Source organism: Magallana gigas, chromosome 8 (genome assembly GCF_963853765.1).
Source record: "Magallana gigas chromosome 8, xbMagGiga1.1, whole genome shotgun sequence".
Classification (NCBI taxonomy): domain Eukaryota; kingdom Metazoa; phylum Mollusca; class Bivalvia; order Ostreida; family Ostreidae; genus Magallana; species Magallana gigas.
Genome location: NC_088860.1, coordinates 5806529 through 5822703, shown reverse-complemented (window position 1 = coordinate 5822703; position 16175 = coordinate 5806529). Strand labels below are relative to the sequence as shown.

The following is a 16175-nucleotide window of genomic DNA, read 5'->3' as shown; positions in this document are numbered from 1 at the left end:
GTAGGGGTTTAGATTTTAACATATGTAGGAAAATGTTTTAAAATCTTCTTCTCAAGAACTATAGTGCAACTGTTTGGGATATTACTATGCATACATGTACATCCTTAAATAATGTAGATTCAAAAAATTGTAACTCCCGGACAATTGATGGGCACCAAGAGGGGTTCAAAATTTAAACATTTTAAAAAACATAAAGGAAAAGTTTAAAAATTTTCTTCTCAAGAACTACAATGTTTTAGTTTGTGGAATTTCTATGCATGCATCCTTCGCTTATGTAGATTCCTGATTGGTAAAATCGTGACCCCCGGACCAATACTGGGGCCCCAAGATGGGGTCAAAATTTATTAAAGAAATATAAAGGTAACATGTAAAAAAATCTTCTTCTCGAGAACTACAATGCTTCAATTTGTGAGATTACTATCATGCATACAACCTTGGATAATGAAGGTTCGACAGTTTTAAAATAGTGACCCCTGGACTAATACTAGAGACCCAAGATGGGTTTAAAGTTAAATGTAGAAGTACCGGTATATATGGAAAATGTTTAAAAATCTTCTTTTCGAGAACTACAATGCATCAATTTGTCAGATAACTACGTCAGCACCCTCAAATAGTGTAGATTCGAAATTATAAAAGCCGTGATCTCAATCTAATACTGGGGCCCCAAGAGGTGTTCAAAGTTTAGCATAGAAATATAGAGGGAAAATGTTGAAAAATCTTTTTCTAGGGAACTATAATGCTTCAGCTTGTGAGATAACAAGGCAAGTATCCTTAAATAATGTAGATTCCAAATAATTAAAACTTTAGCACTGGACTAATACTGTGGCCCCAAGAGGGGTTCAAAGTTTAACATAGAAAGATATATTGAAAATGTTTTTAAAAAGTTTTTCTCGAGAACTATAATGCTACAGTTTGTGAGATTACTATGCAAGGATCCTCAAATTGTGTAAACTCTAATGTAGTGGAACCAAGAGTTATCTTTCTTGTGTTCTGTACAGTCTGAGAGTTATTCCTCTTGAAGTGGAACTCTGCTATGTTCAGTTTTTCAGGTTGTGTACGTGCGGTCCCACCGCAGTGCTTCACATTTTCATTCCTATGTTACTATTTATGTTGTTCAAGCCAACCATAAACCTCGGACCATAACTGGGTCCCCAGAAAGGGGTTCAATGTTTAAAATAGAAAAAGCATAATTATGCTACGAAATGTAATGTTACAAGGAACTGCTGTTCAGGTGAGCGATGTGGCCCATGGGCCTCTTGTTTTAATAAAGCACCTGTCGTTTGTTAACTTTTTTTTAATATTTGGAGTTTCATTATGAAATAAATGACTATCGTACTTTTGATAAAAAGATAACAAAACAAAAGTAAACAGGCATTACTTCATTCCGAATACAACTTAATTATTCATTTTAATGAACAAGATAATCTCACAATTGTGTTTAGATCTTTCGGGTAGTTTTATGCAGGATCAGCTATCGCTGCTGCGGACATGTGGACGTTAAAATGATGTCACACACATACCGGTATTCTCATATTTCGAGATAAATATATCGTGTACAGTAAATATAGATTGCTTGGGTGGTTTACAGAAGATCACAATTCCTGGGTATTAATATCCATATAGCCCACTGTTTAGTTTTGACGTATTTGTTATGAAACAGATTTCATAACTCGTCACTATATGAATGATATATGTATGATGAAGATTAATACAATATTGTCATTGTATAAGGATTTGTGCATGGGAGCTATTTTTAGTTTCAATTCTTTGTTGATATATGAATTATAACTAACATGATCATGAACAAAATAATCCCAAACTAATATTCCCCCTCGGAAGGTTAATGAATACATTAACATAAATGAGAACCGGAATTAAACTCGTTTTGAAAAAACATTTATAGCAAAGTTTTATTTTCCCTATTTGGTGGGGGTGGGGGTGTTACGGCAACCTACGAAAAATATAACGGTACTACGGATATAAGGAATTGGAGCTCCATAGACAATTTTCAGCGACCTAACTCTATATGGTATATACTATATGGCTTACTTTGAATATAACCCACTTTTCATTGGTTGAGTATTTGTTCTGCGCCAATCAATTTTTTTTTTTGAATTTTGTTTACGGCCGTCTTGAAAACTGACTTCGCTGTAAACTTTGAGAAATTCTTAACGATTAAGAGCATCACTTAATAAAATATTAAGCGACTGTTGATTAGATGAAAAATGGATGATGTTCTAACATAATACAAACTTACAATGCTACTTTTCCTTAATACTCTTTCAAGAATTAAGGAATCATGGATACATCGAAGTGAATCCAGCAGACCATGGGCCCGACGACTTCGCTATAACCGGGTTTTACTGTAAATTGTCATACATAACGTGTAATATTTTGTCGAAAGGTTAGCGAGGATTTGATATAGTATATTTCTAAATGTTTCATTTTACCCACGTTCATGAAATTGACATGAGAGTAACGTACTTGATTTAGCAGAGGACGCATTTCGCCCAAAAATTCTAAATAGTTAATACATTAACAAAACAGTAACTTATGCCTTGAACGCCAATGTACAGTCAAATCATATCAATACACAATGATCTCAGCTGTCTATTCGACACCAAATGTCTAAGCACGCATTTAATTTAATCTCGTTGTCTTACAGATAGAAATAAAATATACATTGTAATCACAATAGATTCAAAAATGTTGTGCACATGAGACGTTAAATATAACTTTTAGTGTACCGATAGTAAATAAACACCGCTTGTTTACAAGTTATAACAGAAATTTTATATACATATTCTCGATCACTTAATTTTTTCATAGTAGAGTGTCGCAGTTTTATGAATAAATCTATATTTCTTCAGTATGTTATGGTACCGAGATGACAGATCACATGGGATTGACACCAACCAGCACCTGATGAACAGTGAGGTGTTTTTGTCATTCAACTCTTAATCTTATCTGTTTACTATTTCATCCTACACCTATAACCAAGGCCCAGCGATCTCCGTCACTCTCACTGTGTAAAGCAAGAACGTGAAAGAAATCCGACGATTCATTTTAATCAAGAGCAGATAAGTGAACATACATGTACTTTAAAATTGAAATCACTCGCACAATATATATCAAATGTCATTATAGGATCACACAGAGATGATATCAAATGTCATCACATGATCATACGGTCGTGATATCAATTGACACTGCACCGTGATATCTCAAATGTCACTAGAGGATCATACAGTCATGATATTAAATGCAACTACAAGATCACATAGTCATGATATAAAATGGCTTTACAGGATCATACAGTCTTGATATCAAATATCACTAGGATCCTAATAGTCATGATATCATGACAGGATAACACAGTCATGACATCAAATGTTATTACAGAATCATACAGTTGAAATTAAATGTCTTTAAAGAATCATACAGTCATGATATCAAATGTCATTACAGGATTAGACAGTTGATATCAAATGTCACTGGAGGATCATACAGTAATGATATCAAATGTCACTACTGGATCACATACTAGTAGTCATGATATAAAATGTCTCTACAGGATCATACAGTATTGATATCAAATGGCACTACAGGATCGAACAGTCATGATATCAAATGTAATTACAGGATCACAGTTGTGATATCAAGCCACTACACTATCATAATCTTGATATCAAATGTCACTTAAGGATTAAAAATTTGTGATATCAAATGCCATTACAGGATCACTGTCATAATATCAAATACCATAAAAGGGATAACATGCATGATTTAAATGTTATTACAGGATCATACAGTCTTGATATCAAATGTCATTACAGGGTCACATAGTCACGAAATAAAATGTCTTAACAGGATCATATAGTCTTGATATCAAATGTCACTAAAGGATCAAAGTTGTGATATCACATGACACTACAGGATCGAAAAGTCAATATATCAAATGTCATTACAGGATCCTAGTCTTGATATCAAATGTTGCTAAAGGATCATACAGTCTTGATATCAAATGTCAGACAGGATCACAGTCATGATATCAAATGCCATTACAGGTATGAACTTACATGATATCAAATATTATTACAGAATCACAGACAAAATATCAAATGTCAGAATAACACAGACATGATATCAAATGGCACCACAGGATCACAGTCATGATAGCAAATGGCATTACAGGATCACACAGTCATGATACCAAATTTCATTACAGGATCACAGTCATGATATCAAATGTCATTACAGGATCATACAGTCTTGATATCAAATGTCAGTAGAGGTTCACACAGTCATGATATCAAATGTCACTACAGGATCTGGATAATAAATGTCAATACAGGATCAAACAGTCTTGATATCAAATGTCACTAGAGGTTCACATAGTCGTGATATCAAATGTCACTACAGGATCACATTGTTATGATTCCATTACAGGATCATACGTAATGATATTAAATTTCATTACAGGATCATACATCCTTGATATCAAATGTTACTAGAGGATCACAGTTGTGATTTCAAATGCCATTACAGGATCACCACTACACCATTAAAGGATCATAGTCTTGATATCAATTTTCATTAAAGGATCAGTCTTGATATCAATTTTCATTACAGGATCATTGTCTTGATATCAAATGTTACTACTGTAGAGGATCAAGCATTTATGATATCAAATGCCATTACAGTAGACTGCTATCTGCATCAGTTCTTTTAAGATCACTACTTTATCAAGTCATTTTTACTAATAACATTTTCTAGAGTGAACTTCTACAGGTCAAAGAACAATATGATGAATTCAACCTTTAAATGGGTATGGCAACAATTTTTTCTTCAAATTTTACTTTTCCAATTTTAAAGTTTACAATGCTTAACTAAGGTATTTCCATATGTCAGCCAAAATTTCAATGTCAGTTGTCAAGTTGTAAGTAAGATACAGAGCACACATTTCTTTATGTTAACATCTCTTGTGCTATGCCACTTTAAAACATGTGCTGTATAGCATGCTGGTAGTTATAGTCAGAACAGATTCACAATTTCTTCAAGTTTTATTGAATTTAATGCAATAATAACAAGAGTGTTATGACATAGGACTTACTGACAGTAAAAACAAAACAAAGCTGATCTTTGCAACAAATTTTAAACAGTATGTCATTATTACATCTAACATTAACATGTTTGCCATTTCTCAAAGGTTTTGAGATGACATAAGCACATTCCACTTCATTTCAAACTCTACATAAATACACTAATCTTGGAAAATGTAAGTTTTTGGAGGTTAATAATTGAATGGTTTACCTAGAACAGATATAGATGTCAGTATTTCTTTTTTATCTTGCTGAAAATATCAATGCACATTACTTTCACTATTGTATCTTAATGCTTAAAAACCAATGAATTGAAATAGCTTTTAATAATATAGAATCCATAATAAAACACTGAGATAACTGACATTAAATAACCATAAATAAAACAGCAGCTGAATATACAGAAGAAGCTACCTTCAGTACCTTAACTGAAAGCCAGTATGTTACAATTAATTAAACAGGATTATTGGAGCACTTCCTCTGAAAGAATTTAGAAATGGCTGCCATAGAGGGTCCATATTTATCCATCCGTTGCAGATCTTTGGCAATCCAGGTTGGGAGTTTGGACCTGACACTTTCCCGACAGTACCTCTTGTCCAGCAACAAAATGGTGGCGTAATCCTGGCTGTGGCGGATAGCCCGGCCAATGGACTGATTCACAGCCTTCATACACAGGTTCTCATAGTGAATCTGCCCTGGGAGATGGCCATCTTTGTCCTTAGGAAAATTGCTATTCAAATACTGCATTTTTTCCTAAAAGAACAGAAAATTTTACAATATTGAAATATATGTAATTTGCATTATCAATGTAAATTTAGTTTATTTAGGGTTTAAAGTTGCTTGACTTGCTTTATAAACTTTAACCTGTTCATTCCCTTGGAAAATATAACGGTAGGTTAAATGTAGAATTCAAAGCATACTAGTATTAGAATTTGGTAACATCAATAATACTACATATACTGTAAATCTTAAACACAGCATTGGATCAACAAGTAAGATTATCAGTACATGTGCACTAATTAACCTGTAGTTCTGGGGACGTTATGTTAGGATATGGCATTCCCACCATGATGACACATCGGCCAAGGTCATCAGAGAAGTTGATTCCTTCACTCATCTTTCCTCCCACAACACACAGCAAGATGGCCCCTACAAGCCAACAATGAACTACAAATCTACAGTATAAACAATGAAACATAATGACAAAACGATGAACAACAAAACAGATAATGACAAAACAATCAACAACAAACCAGATAATGACAAAACAATGAACAACAAAACAGTTAATGACAAAACAATCAACGACAAAACAGATAATGACAAAACAATCAACGACAAAACAGTTAATGACAAAACAGATAATGACAAAACAATCAACGACAAAACAGATAATGACAAAACAATCAACAACAAACCAGATAATGACAAAACAATGAACAACAAAACAGTTAATGACAAAACAATCAACGACAAAACAGATAATGACAAAACAATCAACGACAAAACAGTTAATGACAAAACAGATAATGACAAAACAATCAACAACAAAACAGATAATGACAAAACAATCAACGACAAAACAGATAATGACAAAACAATCAACGACAAAACAGTTAATTACAAAACAGATAATGACAAAACAATCAACGACAAAACAGATAATGACAAAACAATCAACAACAAAACAGATAATGACTAAACAATCAACAACAAACCAGTTTACAACAAAACCATTAACAGTCTTCTCAAAATTAATGTCTGCACTGCCTTCTGCTGTTGATTTCTTTCCTAGGACACGTGAATACATACCTGTACCTTTGACGCCTTTCTGTATGGACTTCGAGTATTCTCCTAAAACCTGCTCTACCTGCGAGGACAACTTTGGTTCCTGATGAAAAGAAAAACACATCTTCATGACAAACAAAAACAAGATGACAAGACAAACACTTTGTCAAGCCCTCGCAGCACAGTTAAGGCTGTCAATAAACTCCGTTCAGACAAAAAGTACGGGAAATGTGCATTATGACATCACAGTATATTACAAACCTCAAAAGTACTTATTAATCTATTTATTAGTAAAATTAACTTGTACTAATATTTCAATTAAAAACAACAAATGCTATTACTTACAATGTTGATGTCCGTTATATCGTACACACTGAAAAATAAGCGAGATGTCGTTCTCGCTGTACTACAAAATATGACGTCATATGCTCCAAAATGACGCATTAAGTTAAATCATTGAAGGCTATCGTGCAGTTTTATAGCGAAGAAAAATAAATGTCATACATTAACGGAAAAGTATAAATGAATATTTTGTTTAAAATTATTATTAGTAGAATGCTACCAATATAGTCTTATTTTCATTTTGTTAAAAGTATGCATCGTATAAAGAAGCCACCTCGGTTTTGTATAAAATATCGTATATCTAAAATCTGAGTACCTAAATAAATCACTTAATTGCAAGGGCATTCACTTACCTGATTCCGACAAACTTTTACATGTGAATTTGAAATATGCTATGTAACTTAAAAACTTCTACGATCCTTGTAAAATCTTACAAATTAATTATTTTTTAATGAAATTAACCCTGTGACCTTCAAAATTATTCAATATATGCATCATAAATTACGGTTTCTACTAACAAATATTCTTATCTTAAAAAGTTCGCACCGTTTTTCAAAATCTACGATATAACATCAATTTATTTCATAATTCAGTTGTGAATTTTGACATGATTATGCCCTTGCAATATTGAATTTTTTAAATGACCTCAAAACCACAAATACATCTGCTTGTACTATGCGACTGCCATCTCACGTGACCACTATGAACATAAAATACTGTACTGTTATATATATATTTTAGAAATATATTGCATTTGAGTGACTGTTATTGATTTTAAAAAGGACATGCCAGTTTAACTAAAGTATACGTGTTTTCATCACAAAAATTTGCCCATATTTTTATTGACCGCCTTAACTGTACTGCGCTGCAATTTTCTTCCTCAGTGTTCATCATTCAAGTTAAAAATCAATAGTATTAAATGAAATAAAGATTTGGATAATTTAATACTATGGTAAGATATTTAAACCTGAAATATTTTCTTCTTCTTCTCCAGCTTGGCTAGAATGCCTGATTTGTTCCAATGCTGGTAGACAAGATGCTGGTATTTGTAAGACGGAAAGAAACAGACAACCCCGCCAGGGATAATATTGCACACATTACTTATTACCAGGCCCAGTTCATTTAATAAAGCAGAATTTTCTCGTGAAGAAAATGTAAAGTCAAAGTCAACACCCAAAGGCCCAGACTTCATGGCCAGAGCCAACAGATGATCTGATGGTATCACATGACCACATGAATATTCATGAATGTTCTCTGGCCCAATGCCAGCTGCATAAAACAGTTGCTGCTTGAATTCCTCTACAGGTTGCATGGTCCCCCCAGCCACTACTACAGACCTTGCTTGGCTCAAAACATCTTTGAAATGAACTGCAGGGTTCATCTGCAAGAACTTTAAAGTGCTCTCCTTTAGTAATGTATGCCTAGTTAAAACAATCCTCCCATCCTTATCTGCGCTTGTCAAAGAGGCAAAGAAGCCCTCAATGTGGGCCAACGGTGATCTCATGACTACAGCTTTTTCAGATTGTCTAGTGTTGTCTGTTGTTTGAGTCTCCTCCACAAGATTTTCTTTGGTTTGTGCAATCTCTTTCAGAAACCCAGAGATTCCCACATTTTCCTTTGGTTTGTCTGCTATCTGAACCTCACAGTTTGCATACTTTTCCACAAATCCGTTTAACTTTTTGGATATTTGGCTCTTTCTACAGTACTGTAGAATCTTGAACAGGTTGATGTTGTCAAATCCACTGTCAGATAGGAACTGGTTCACCGTCAACACTTTACTCTCCGATTTCTCCGATCTCTGTTTCTTGTTATCAGTTCTGCCCTCAAGAAACCGCAGCAAGCAGTTCAGCACAAACAGAATCTGCTTGACATACAGTAGATTCTTGGCTTTCAATCGAGATCGAAATCTAAAATGTTCAGTCATAATTCATTAATTTACTTCCCATAAGTTATAGGAACAAAACAGATAAGACTAAAATTCTAAGAAAACAAACATGCAAAAATATTTTTTTATTAAACTATATCAATTCTACACAACAATGGTCACACCTAGCTACAAAGATATGACCCACTCCTGTTTTTTGTTTTTTGGGTTTTTTTTTTTGGGGGGGGGGGGGGCATAATGCAACATTATTGTAGCTATAAGTGTTGATAAGTGTTGAGCTTTGTTAACAAATATCTCTGTAGTACAAATTGATTTCTTTTGCTGCATGTATCAGAATATCTCTTCTTGATAAATGTCAAGATCTAGTATTAAAATGGTGCTATAACCATTATGACGTCATAACTGATTTGATGAATTTTTCCCCCGTACTTTACCACTTTAAACATGTTAAAGGAATTATGTAGAAATGAAACTGCTTCTTCACATTTCTTATCAAGTTACGCGCGGTATTCAATTTGACTGCACCGCTTCGTGTGTCAAAGGACCAACGACATCCAAAAATAAGCATTCAATGCTTAATTGAAAGAATTTATATCCTGAATTTCATAAACCTGCAGGCATCTTTCATTTCCTAGATCTTGACCTTAAGTACTGATAATGTATTACATCTGGCTGTGTATTTTTTGTAGTGTTTTTGTGGATAGCCACTTCCGCTAAATCAAGTGCATTGCTAAATGCCATTCTTGTATGTATACAGAAATATGCTAATTCAAATCCAAGCTAACTTGTTGAAAAATAATTTTCCACTAAATATCATACATATTACATTCACAGTATTTAAACATTCATAAATCTGCCAGGGTAGATATTGACTCAGAGTTCTATCAAGGTGGGCTTACTTCATAGAGACCAGCTTAAACAAAGGGTGTTTCAATGACAGACTATGGTGTGAGAAACTTACTGTATATCAAGATTTTTCCTGCATGGTGCTACTTTTCACAATACCAGTTATAAAACATTAAAATGCATTTCTTATCACCCTTATAATCATCAATTCATAAAATCTTTAAAAATAAATGCACTAGAATCAAACTGCAAATAATCTGCAACCGCAGAAAAAAACAGACTTATAAAGCACCTTAATTAATAAAACACATGTTCTATCATAAGTATTACTTGTAAAGGTCATTAATAAGTTGCTTCGTCTGATGAGTACACCTACATTTACCATTAATCTCACAGCAGCATAGTGAGTCTCCATGGCAACTTAAAGTTCAGGTATTTTATCAATAGTCATTGAACAATTACATAAAAATTACTTTCAAAATAGGTCATAAATAAAGATGCATTGCTACCATCTTTAAATGAAAAAAAAAAGATGCAAAGAAAAAGACAACAAGATGAAATGTTGGGAGTTGACTGAACATGCCAATAAATCAGTTTTTCTGCAGTTATAATAAATACAAAAGGATCTACAGAGTGCTATTTACACAAAACCAAAAAAACCCCCCATTTATTGTACCGTGAAGTACCTGGGTAACAGATCACTTAGTTTACAAATACCATTATTTAAACCTTTCTTTTTACCACTTTACCATGTTTACCATACTTTTGTATAATAATTTAAAATTGATCAATCTGACAGCGCTTAAGCAAATAGAATTTAATGTATTGGTTCTTAGGCACCTCCACATTAGGTCAGATGCCATTGCATTGTTTGATTAAAGTTAGGACTTACTGGAAGATTTACAAAAGGGGAATAAATCATATTTCAATTTGAAGTTACTAGTAATCTATAAAAATTGTGAATTATTCCCCTTTGCAAATTTTGCAATATAATTTAAAAAAAAAACACCTGCCTGCTGCATTATATTTTATAAGTTTTGGTCTAGAAATACAAATATCATCATTATTTTCTATTATCAATTTGTGTTGATAAAAAAAGTATTAGAAAGTGTTAAAGGATCAGACATTTTTTATTACATGTCTGTAGATCATACAAGTAGATCATTGTTTACTACTGGGTATATACTCGAATTATCTGAGTAATGCTTCACTTGCCTTTGTTCATACTGGGAGAGTTGGCTGTGTGCTTTAGAGAGCTGGGCCCCGGTTATCATCACACTGTACACGGCGTTTATCGTCTCCAGCAGGTTGTGAGCTTCATCGATCAGGACGATGTTTCCCTCAAGACGGATACCACTGGCCTCTCGCATCGCCTTGTGTAGGAGTATGTTGTAGGGCAAAACAACCACCTCAGCCAGAGGGAGAGACAACCTTGAGGTATAATAGGGACATGCCTTCATTCTTCTACCTGTAAAAATACAGCACTTTTTGAAAGCATTTCAAAGGAGGACTGCAGGTGCCCTTTATAGGGGAGGAGCTTACAAAGCTTCAACGGTTATCTTGTTTTACAGCTTTCACAATTCTTAAATGTCTTATTTGGAAATCTTTACCTGATATGACAATCTGCTCCATGTCGGTGACTTCTGTTAAAATCTGATTTCCAAGGTCTTCCATTGTCTTTTGTTTGTAAAATGGACAACCATTACTGCCTAATTTCTTTCTTTTCTTCTGTACTGCTTCATCACTCTCCTTTTTTTCAGTCCCTTTGCTTTTATTCTTCTGTAAATCCAGACACATATCATTCATCAGGGACAGAGAATTCAGTTTCCTGACTGCATCATTCACACACAAATTTTGCCGAGATCCCAAAGATAACACCCTGGTATTGGAGCCATATGGACTTTTGATAATTTCACGCACAAACTGAGCTAGCTGGGAATGGGTTCGACTGCAATAGTAAATCTTGGTCACATGACTCCCTTCATCACTTACTCCCTCTTCATCAGACTCCTCTTCCTTTCTGACCTCATCATCACTATGATAATCCTCGGGAACCAAATCTTCATCGACCTGACTCTCCTCTTGACCTTCACCTTTGACCTCCTGATCTTTGTTGACAGTCTGAGCATCCTTCAATAGTTTCTCAAACTCATCCTCTGACTTGTCACGCTTTCGTTTCCTGTTTTGCTTTTGTTTTTTAATCTCCAATAACTTTGACTCCTGTTTTTCTAATTCTTTCCATTTCTCTTTTGCTCTTTCAACACTTTCTTGTTTTTCCTTCTTTTCAACAAATGCTGCAATCCAATCCATTTCACCAGAGGCTCTAATCAGACCAGATATTACAATGTATTAGCATTTAATTCACTGATAAAGACTGTTTATTTCCAAAATAATGTCAGCAAACAATGTGAGCAAGACATCAGTTCATTTACTTACACCTCTGAACTGCTGGTTTTCTCTTCTGCTATCAATTCTTCTAGCTCTTTCTTTTGTTTTTCCTACAAAATAATAAATATTGTAAATACACTGGAGTCCTAATCAATGATAAACACTCATAAATTGAAAATATTTTTTCTTCTTCAAAAAACATCTTTGAAAAGAGCATTATGATAAAATTTAGGTCTCTCTTTTTCGAAGTTGAGGACTCAGTCATTGGCTCATTATACATGTACTGGCTGGTATTTAGGAACATTTCTCCAACCCTTATCTGTGCCAATGTAATCAGTCTACATGTACATTTCACTTGAATTCAGCATCATTTTGAACTTGTTTTACAGCATAATGTTAAAATTGATATTGTAGTTACACCATCTTCATGATCCAAGAAAAAAACTAAAATAACTCTCTACAATCTTCTGTGGAATCAAAACATTTTTAAGCAGACCCTAACTTGCCTGGTATTCCTTCAGCCATTTAAGGGCCCCACAGATGAGACTGAGGGACTTGCCTGTCCCTGTAGGGCTCTCAAATATCCCAACTTGTCCCTTCTCTAAACAGAGGTACAGATTCTCCATGAACTTTTTCTGGACATCATAAGGTTTGAAAGGAAAGGGAAAATCAAGCAACTCCAATTGTTGGACTCCTAGTGATAACAGAACATAGTGATGAAATTCAAATGTGCATACCCCGGTATTTTCTTTTTACATACCTGGTAGATAATGTAAATAAAATTGTACATGCAGTATAACTAATTGTATTGTGACAGTCAGACTGGTTTGGTTACTAGCGCAATAGTCTGTCCCAAGATATTTATGTTTGAACGATTTTTAATAAAAATACACATACCCGTGAAAGAAGTGCAATTAAAATAGATGAACATGATGAAAGGGAAAAATTCTAAGATAATTTCATTCTCACATTATTTTTCATTCAGAAAAATTCACAAGAATCTATTCTTTTATCCATTCAGAAGTCACCCTGCACAGTTTTCAAACGTTATCCTCGGGGTCTGTTGCAATACAAAATCCTCAAAGACATTGCATTTTTTAGTGGTGTATTGAAACCTGATAAGCTAGAGGGGGCGTTTCAAAGGAGAAATCTTGGAAATTTTTCATACATTACTTTTGAATGAACATCGTTTGAACCCAGAGGACTCAGGTATTGATAAATATCGATTAATTAAGCAAAATGTTAATCAAGGATATCTTGGGACAGAGTATAGATAACTAAGTTGGCACAGCACCTGAATAGAGATTCAGGGGACTTGTGTTCAACCGAGGTCTGGTCAGGTGGATCGGTTTACTAAAAAGGACCAATGAAGACCCAAAAGAACCCAAAAGAAATCCAAAATGAGTATTAAAAAAAAATTTGGTTCGATTGAGTTAATCGATGTACCGGTCTGGTCTATAGTATATGGCAAGAAATTAGAACATTGTTTTGAGGTAATACTTTTGTACTCATCAATAAGCCGTTAAATGTAACGGCTTAGAGAGAATTTTAGAGGTCTATGGTTACGAAAGTTACGTCTCTGATGACAAGTAGTGAACAGGTTCAGTACAATCACTAGATTTAGCTACGTAGCTTGACTTACCTACATAGCTTTATTTACCTACCTGAAGTAGGTTTACTTAGCTACTCAATCATACTTTTGTATTAAACAGGTTGGGACCAATCTCCCAAATGGGATATAATAGCCCGTTTGGGATATAATAGCCCAAATGGGATATAAATTTAAGGTTCAAAAAATAAAAAATTTTGATTTTGAATTTTTTTATATCCGCATTAGAATATATAAAATACAACAACTTTTGGTAAACAACTTTTTCTGTAGCTGTACTATTACGGAGATTGATCCCTCAGTATATCCAAAACTTCTTTGGGATCAATCTTACAAACTATAGACATATAGAAAAACTTCTTAACCAAAAGTTGTTGCATTTGATTTACATTAATGCGGATTTATATCAAAAATTTTAAAATAAAAGAAAAATATTTTTTGCACCTAAAATTTATATCCCATTTGGGCTATTATATCCCAAACAGGCTATTATATCCCATTTGGGAGATTGGTCCCAACCTGTTAAATGGGCATTTGTACTAAAAGTCGCACTCAGGTGCAGCAATAATTTTCAACTTTGATTTCTTTGAACTGATCTGAAAACAATTCATTAAAAATCACTCTTAAAAATGTTGCTCTTTTTGCGCAAATGCAGTCAAAGTTCTAAAAGTTTTAGGGCTATGTATAACTGTTTGTGTTATCAAACAGCTACTTCTTAAATGGAATAACAAAGAAGAACAGTTTTGGTTAACATGATGATTGATTGGTAATAAATCAGCACAATGTGAAGTAATCAACTTATGCATGCCTCACCGCATACAAGTGTCATACAGTTGTTCAAACAAAAGAAATGCATTTTTCCTTGAAACTGCTCAAAAGCAGTGATGTTTTAACTATTTCTGCTCCGAGTTCCTTTTTTAATACTACATTGTACAAATATAGGTTGACAGTTCCTTGCGACTTTTTGTCTGTTTTACATAAAATGCAAAATTGCATAAAGGTAGGTAAATAAACCTACTTCAGATAGGTAAATAAAGCTATGTAACGTTAGGTAAATCAAGCTACATAGCTAAATCTAGTGATTGTACCGGACCTGGTGAAAAACAAGTTTTAATGCTGCATCTGTACTGATTCGAAACAATGCATACATTGAGAGACCCATTCTTAATGTGTGTATTGTGAACAGCTATACTAACCCTCCCTCTCTTCGATGAAAGATGCCAACAAATCATCGTCCTCGTCGTCGAATTCGTCCATAATTGCCGCCATTGGTTTTTATTATTTACAACTTCGATCCCGATCTCTATTTGAAGAAAAAAAACCGATGGCTTTTTACGACGCGGCACAACGTCATACAGGTGCTCATATTGTTTCATACAAATATATATCAAATCTAAAATAATGAGAATTCGATGACAAAGAAAAATACACAAACCAAACACGAGAGGCCAATGGGGCACCTCGCTCACACCCGTAATTAAAGTCTGATTAGGTCAGGTTAATCGCAGTTTAAACCAGATCCATAGGACATCTGTTATTTTAACGAGAAAACATTTTATCTACAGAGGAATCAATTCTTTTTTGGGCCAACCCAATCATGAACGTGGTGTAGGACACTTTCCATATTGAAATAAACAATAAAAATCAAGAATTTTTCATATTTTGTTCTTTCCCAAAATTGTTACCAAACAGTGTAGCGAAGTGGGTTGAAAATCTGTAAGTCATGAGTTTGAATCCCACTATGGGCTTTTATCAATTTTACTTCAAGTTCAATTAAACCATGCATGATCACTGGGCCAATCACTACTTGTTTTTTTCTCAACTGTTCAATGAATAAAACTCAGTAAAATAGAATTGTTTGTCAATGAGATCACTAAGTTGCCGTGCTCAAAATGATGTTCTATGATCTACACAACACTGTCCGGTGCATTACCAGTAATTAATAATAGAGTATTTTGAAATATATTTACTGCTGAATCAAGCATGAAATAAAAGTAATGCTTTCCGAAATCTGTAATATCACCATTACTTCAATCAATAATCTAAAATATCCAAATTAAATTTGGTCAAGGTTTGCATGGTGGGTCTGAGAAAAAGCTAGCATTATTCAGCTGTAATGCACAGTATAAGATATGTTTGATGATGGTGTGAAAGGACAGCATTAATTGCATAATGAGTCACCTGAGTTTCTCATATGTATATATATTTAGTTCCA

General features: G+C 34.0%; 1 protein-coding gene across 1 annotated transcript; it reads right to left on the bottom strand.

Annotated features, from left to right (window-relative positions):
• Window positions 1-5056: 5056 nt before the first annotated feature.
• Window positions 5057-15284, bottom strand: LOC105339912 (ATP-dependent DNA helicase DDX11). The gene is made up of 9 exons (XM_011445695.4): window positions 15157-15284; window positions 12858-13045; window positions 12400-12461; window positions 11574-12286; window positions 11179-11431; window positions 8200-9139; window positions 6915-6993; window positions 6127-6251; window positions 5057-5855 (listed from the first exon to the last, which is right to left on the bottom strand). Exons 1-9 carry the CDS (start codon window positions 15227-15229, stop codon window positions 5556-5558), a joined length of 2733 nt encoding a protein of 910 aa, XP_011443997.3. The 5' UTR covers window positions 15230-15284; the 3' UTR covers window positions 5057-5555.
• Window positions 15285-16175: the final 891 nt, after the last annotated feature.

Bases quoted from the DNA above. Each gene is read 5' to 3' on its own strand.
- LOC105339912 (XM_011445695.4), bottom strand. From the start codon at position 15,229: ATGGCGGCAATTATGGACGAATTCGACGACGAGGACGATGATTTGTTG. The intron at 13,046-15,156 runs GTTAGTATAGCT...TGTTATCACTAG, and splicing joins TTTCATCGAAGAGAGGGAGG to GAGTCCAACAATTGGAGTTG. The intron at 5,856-6,126 runs GTTAATTAGTGC...CTGTTCTTTTAG, and splicing joins TAACGTCCCCAGAACTACAG to GAAAAAATGCAGTATTTGAA.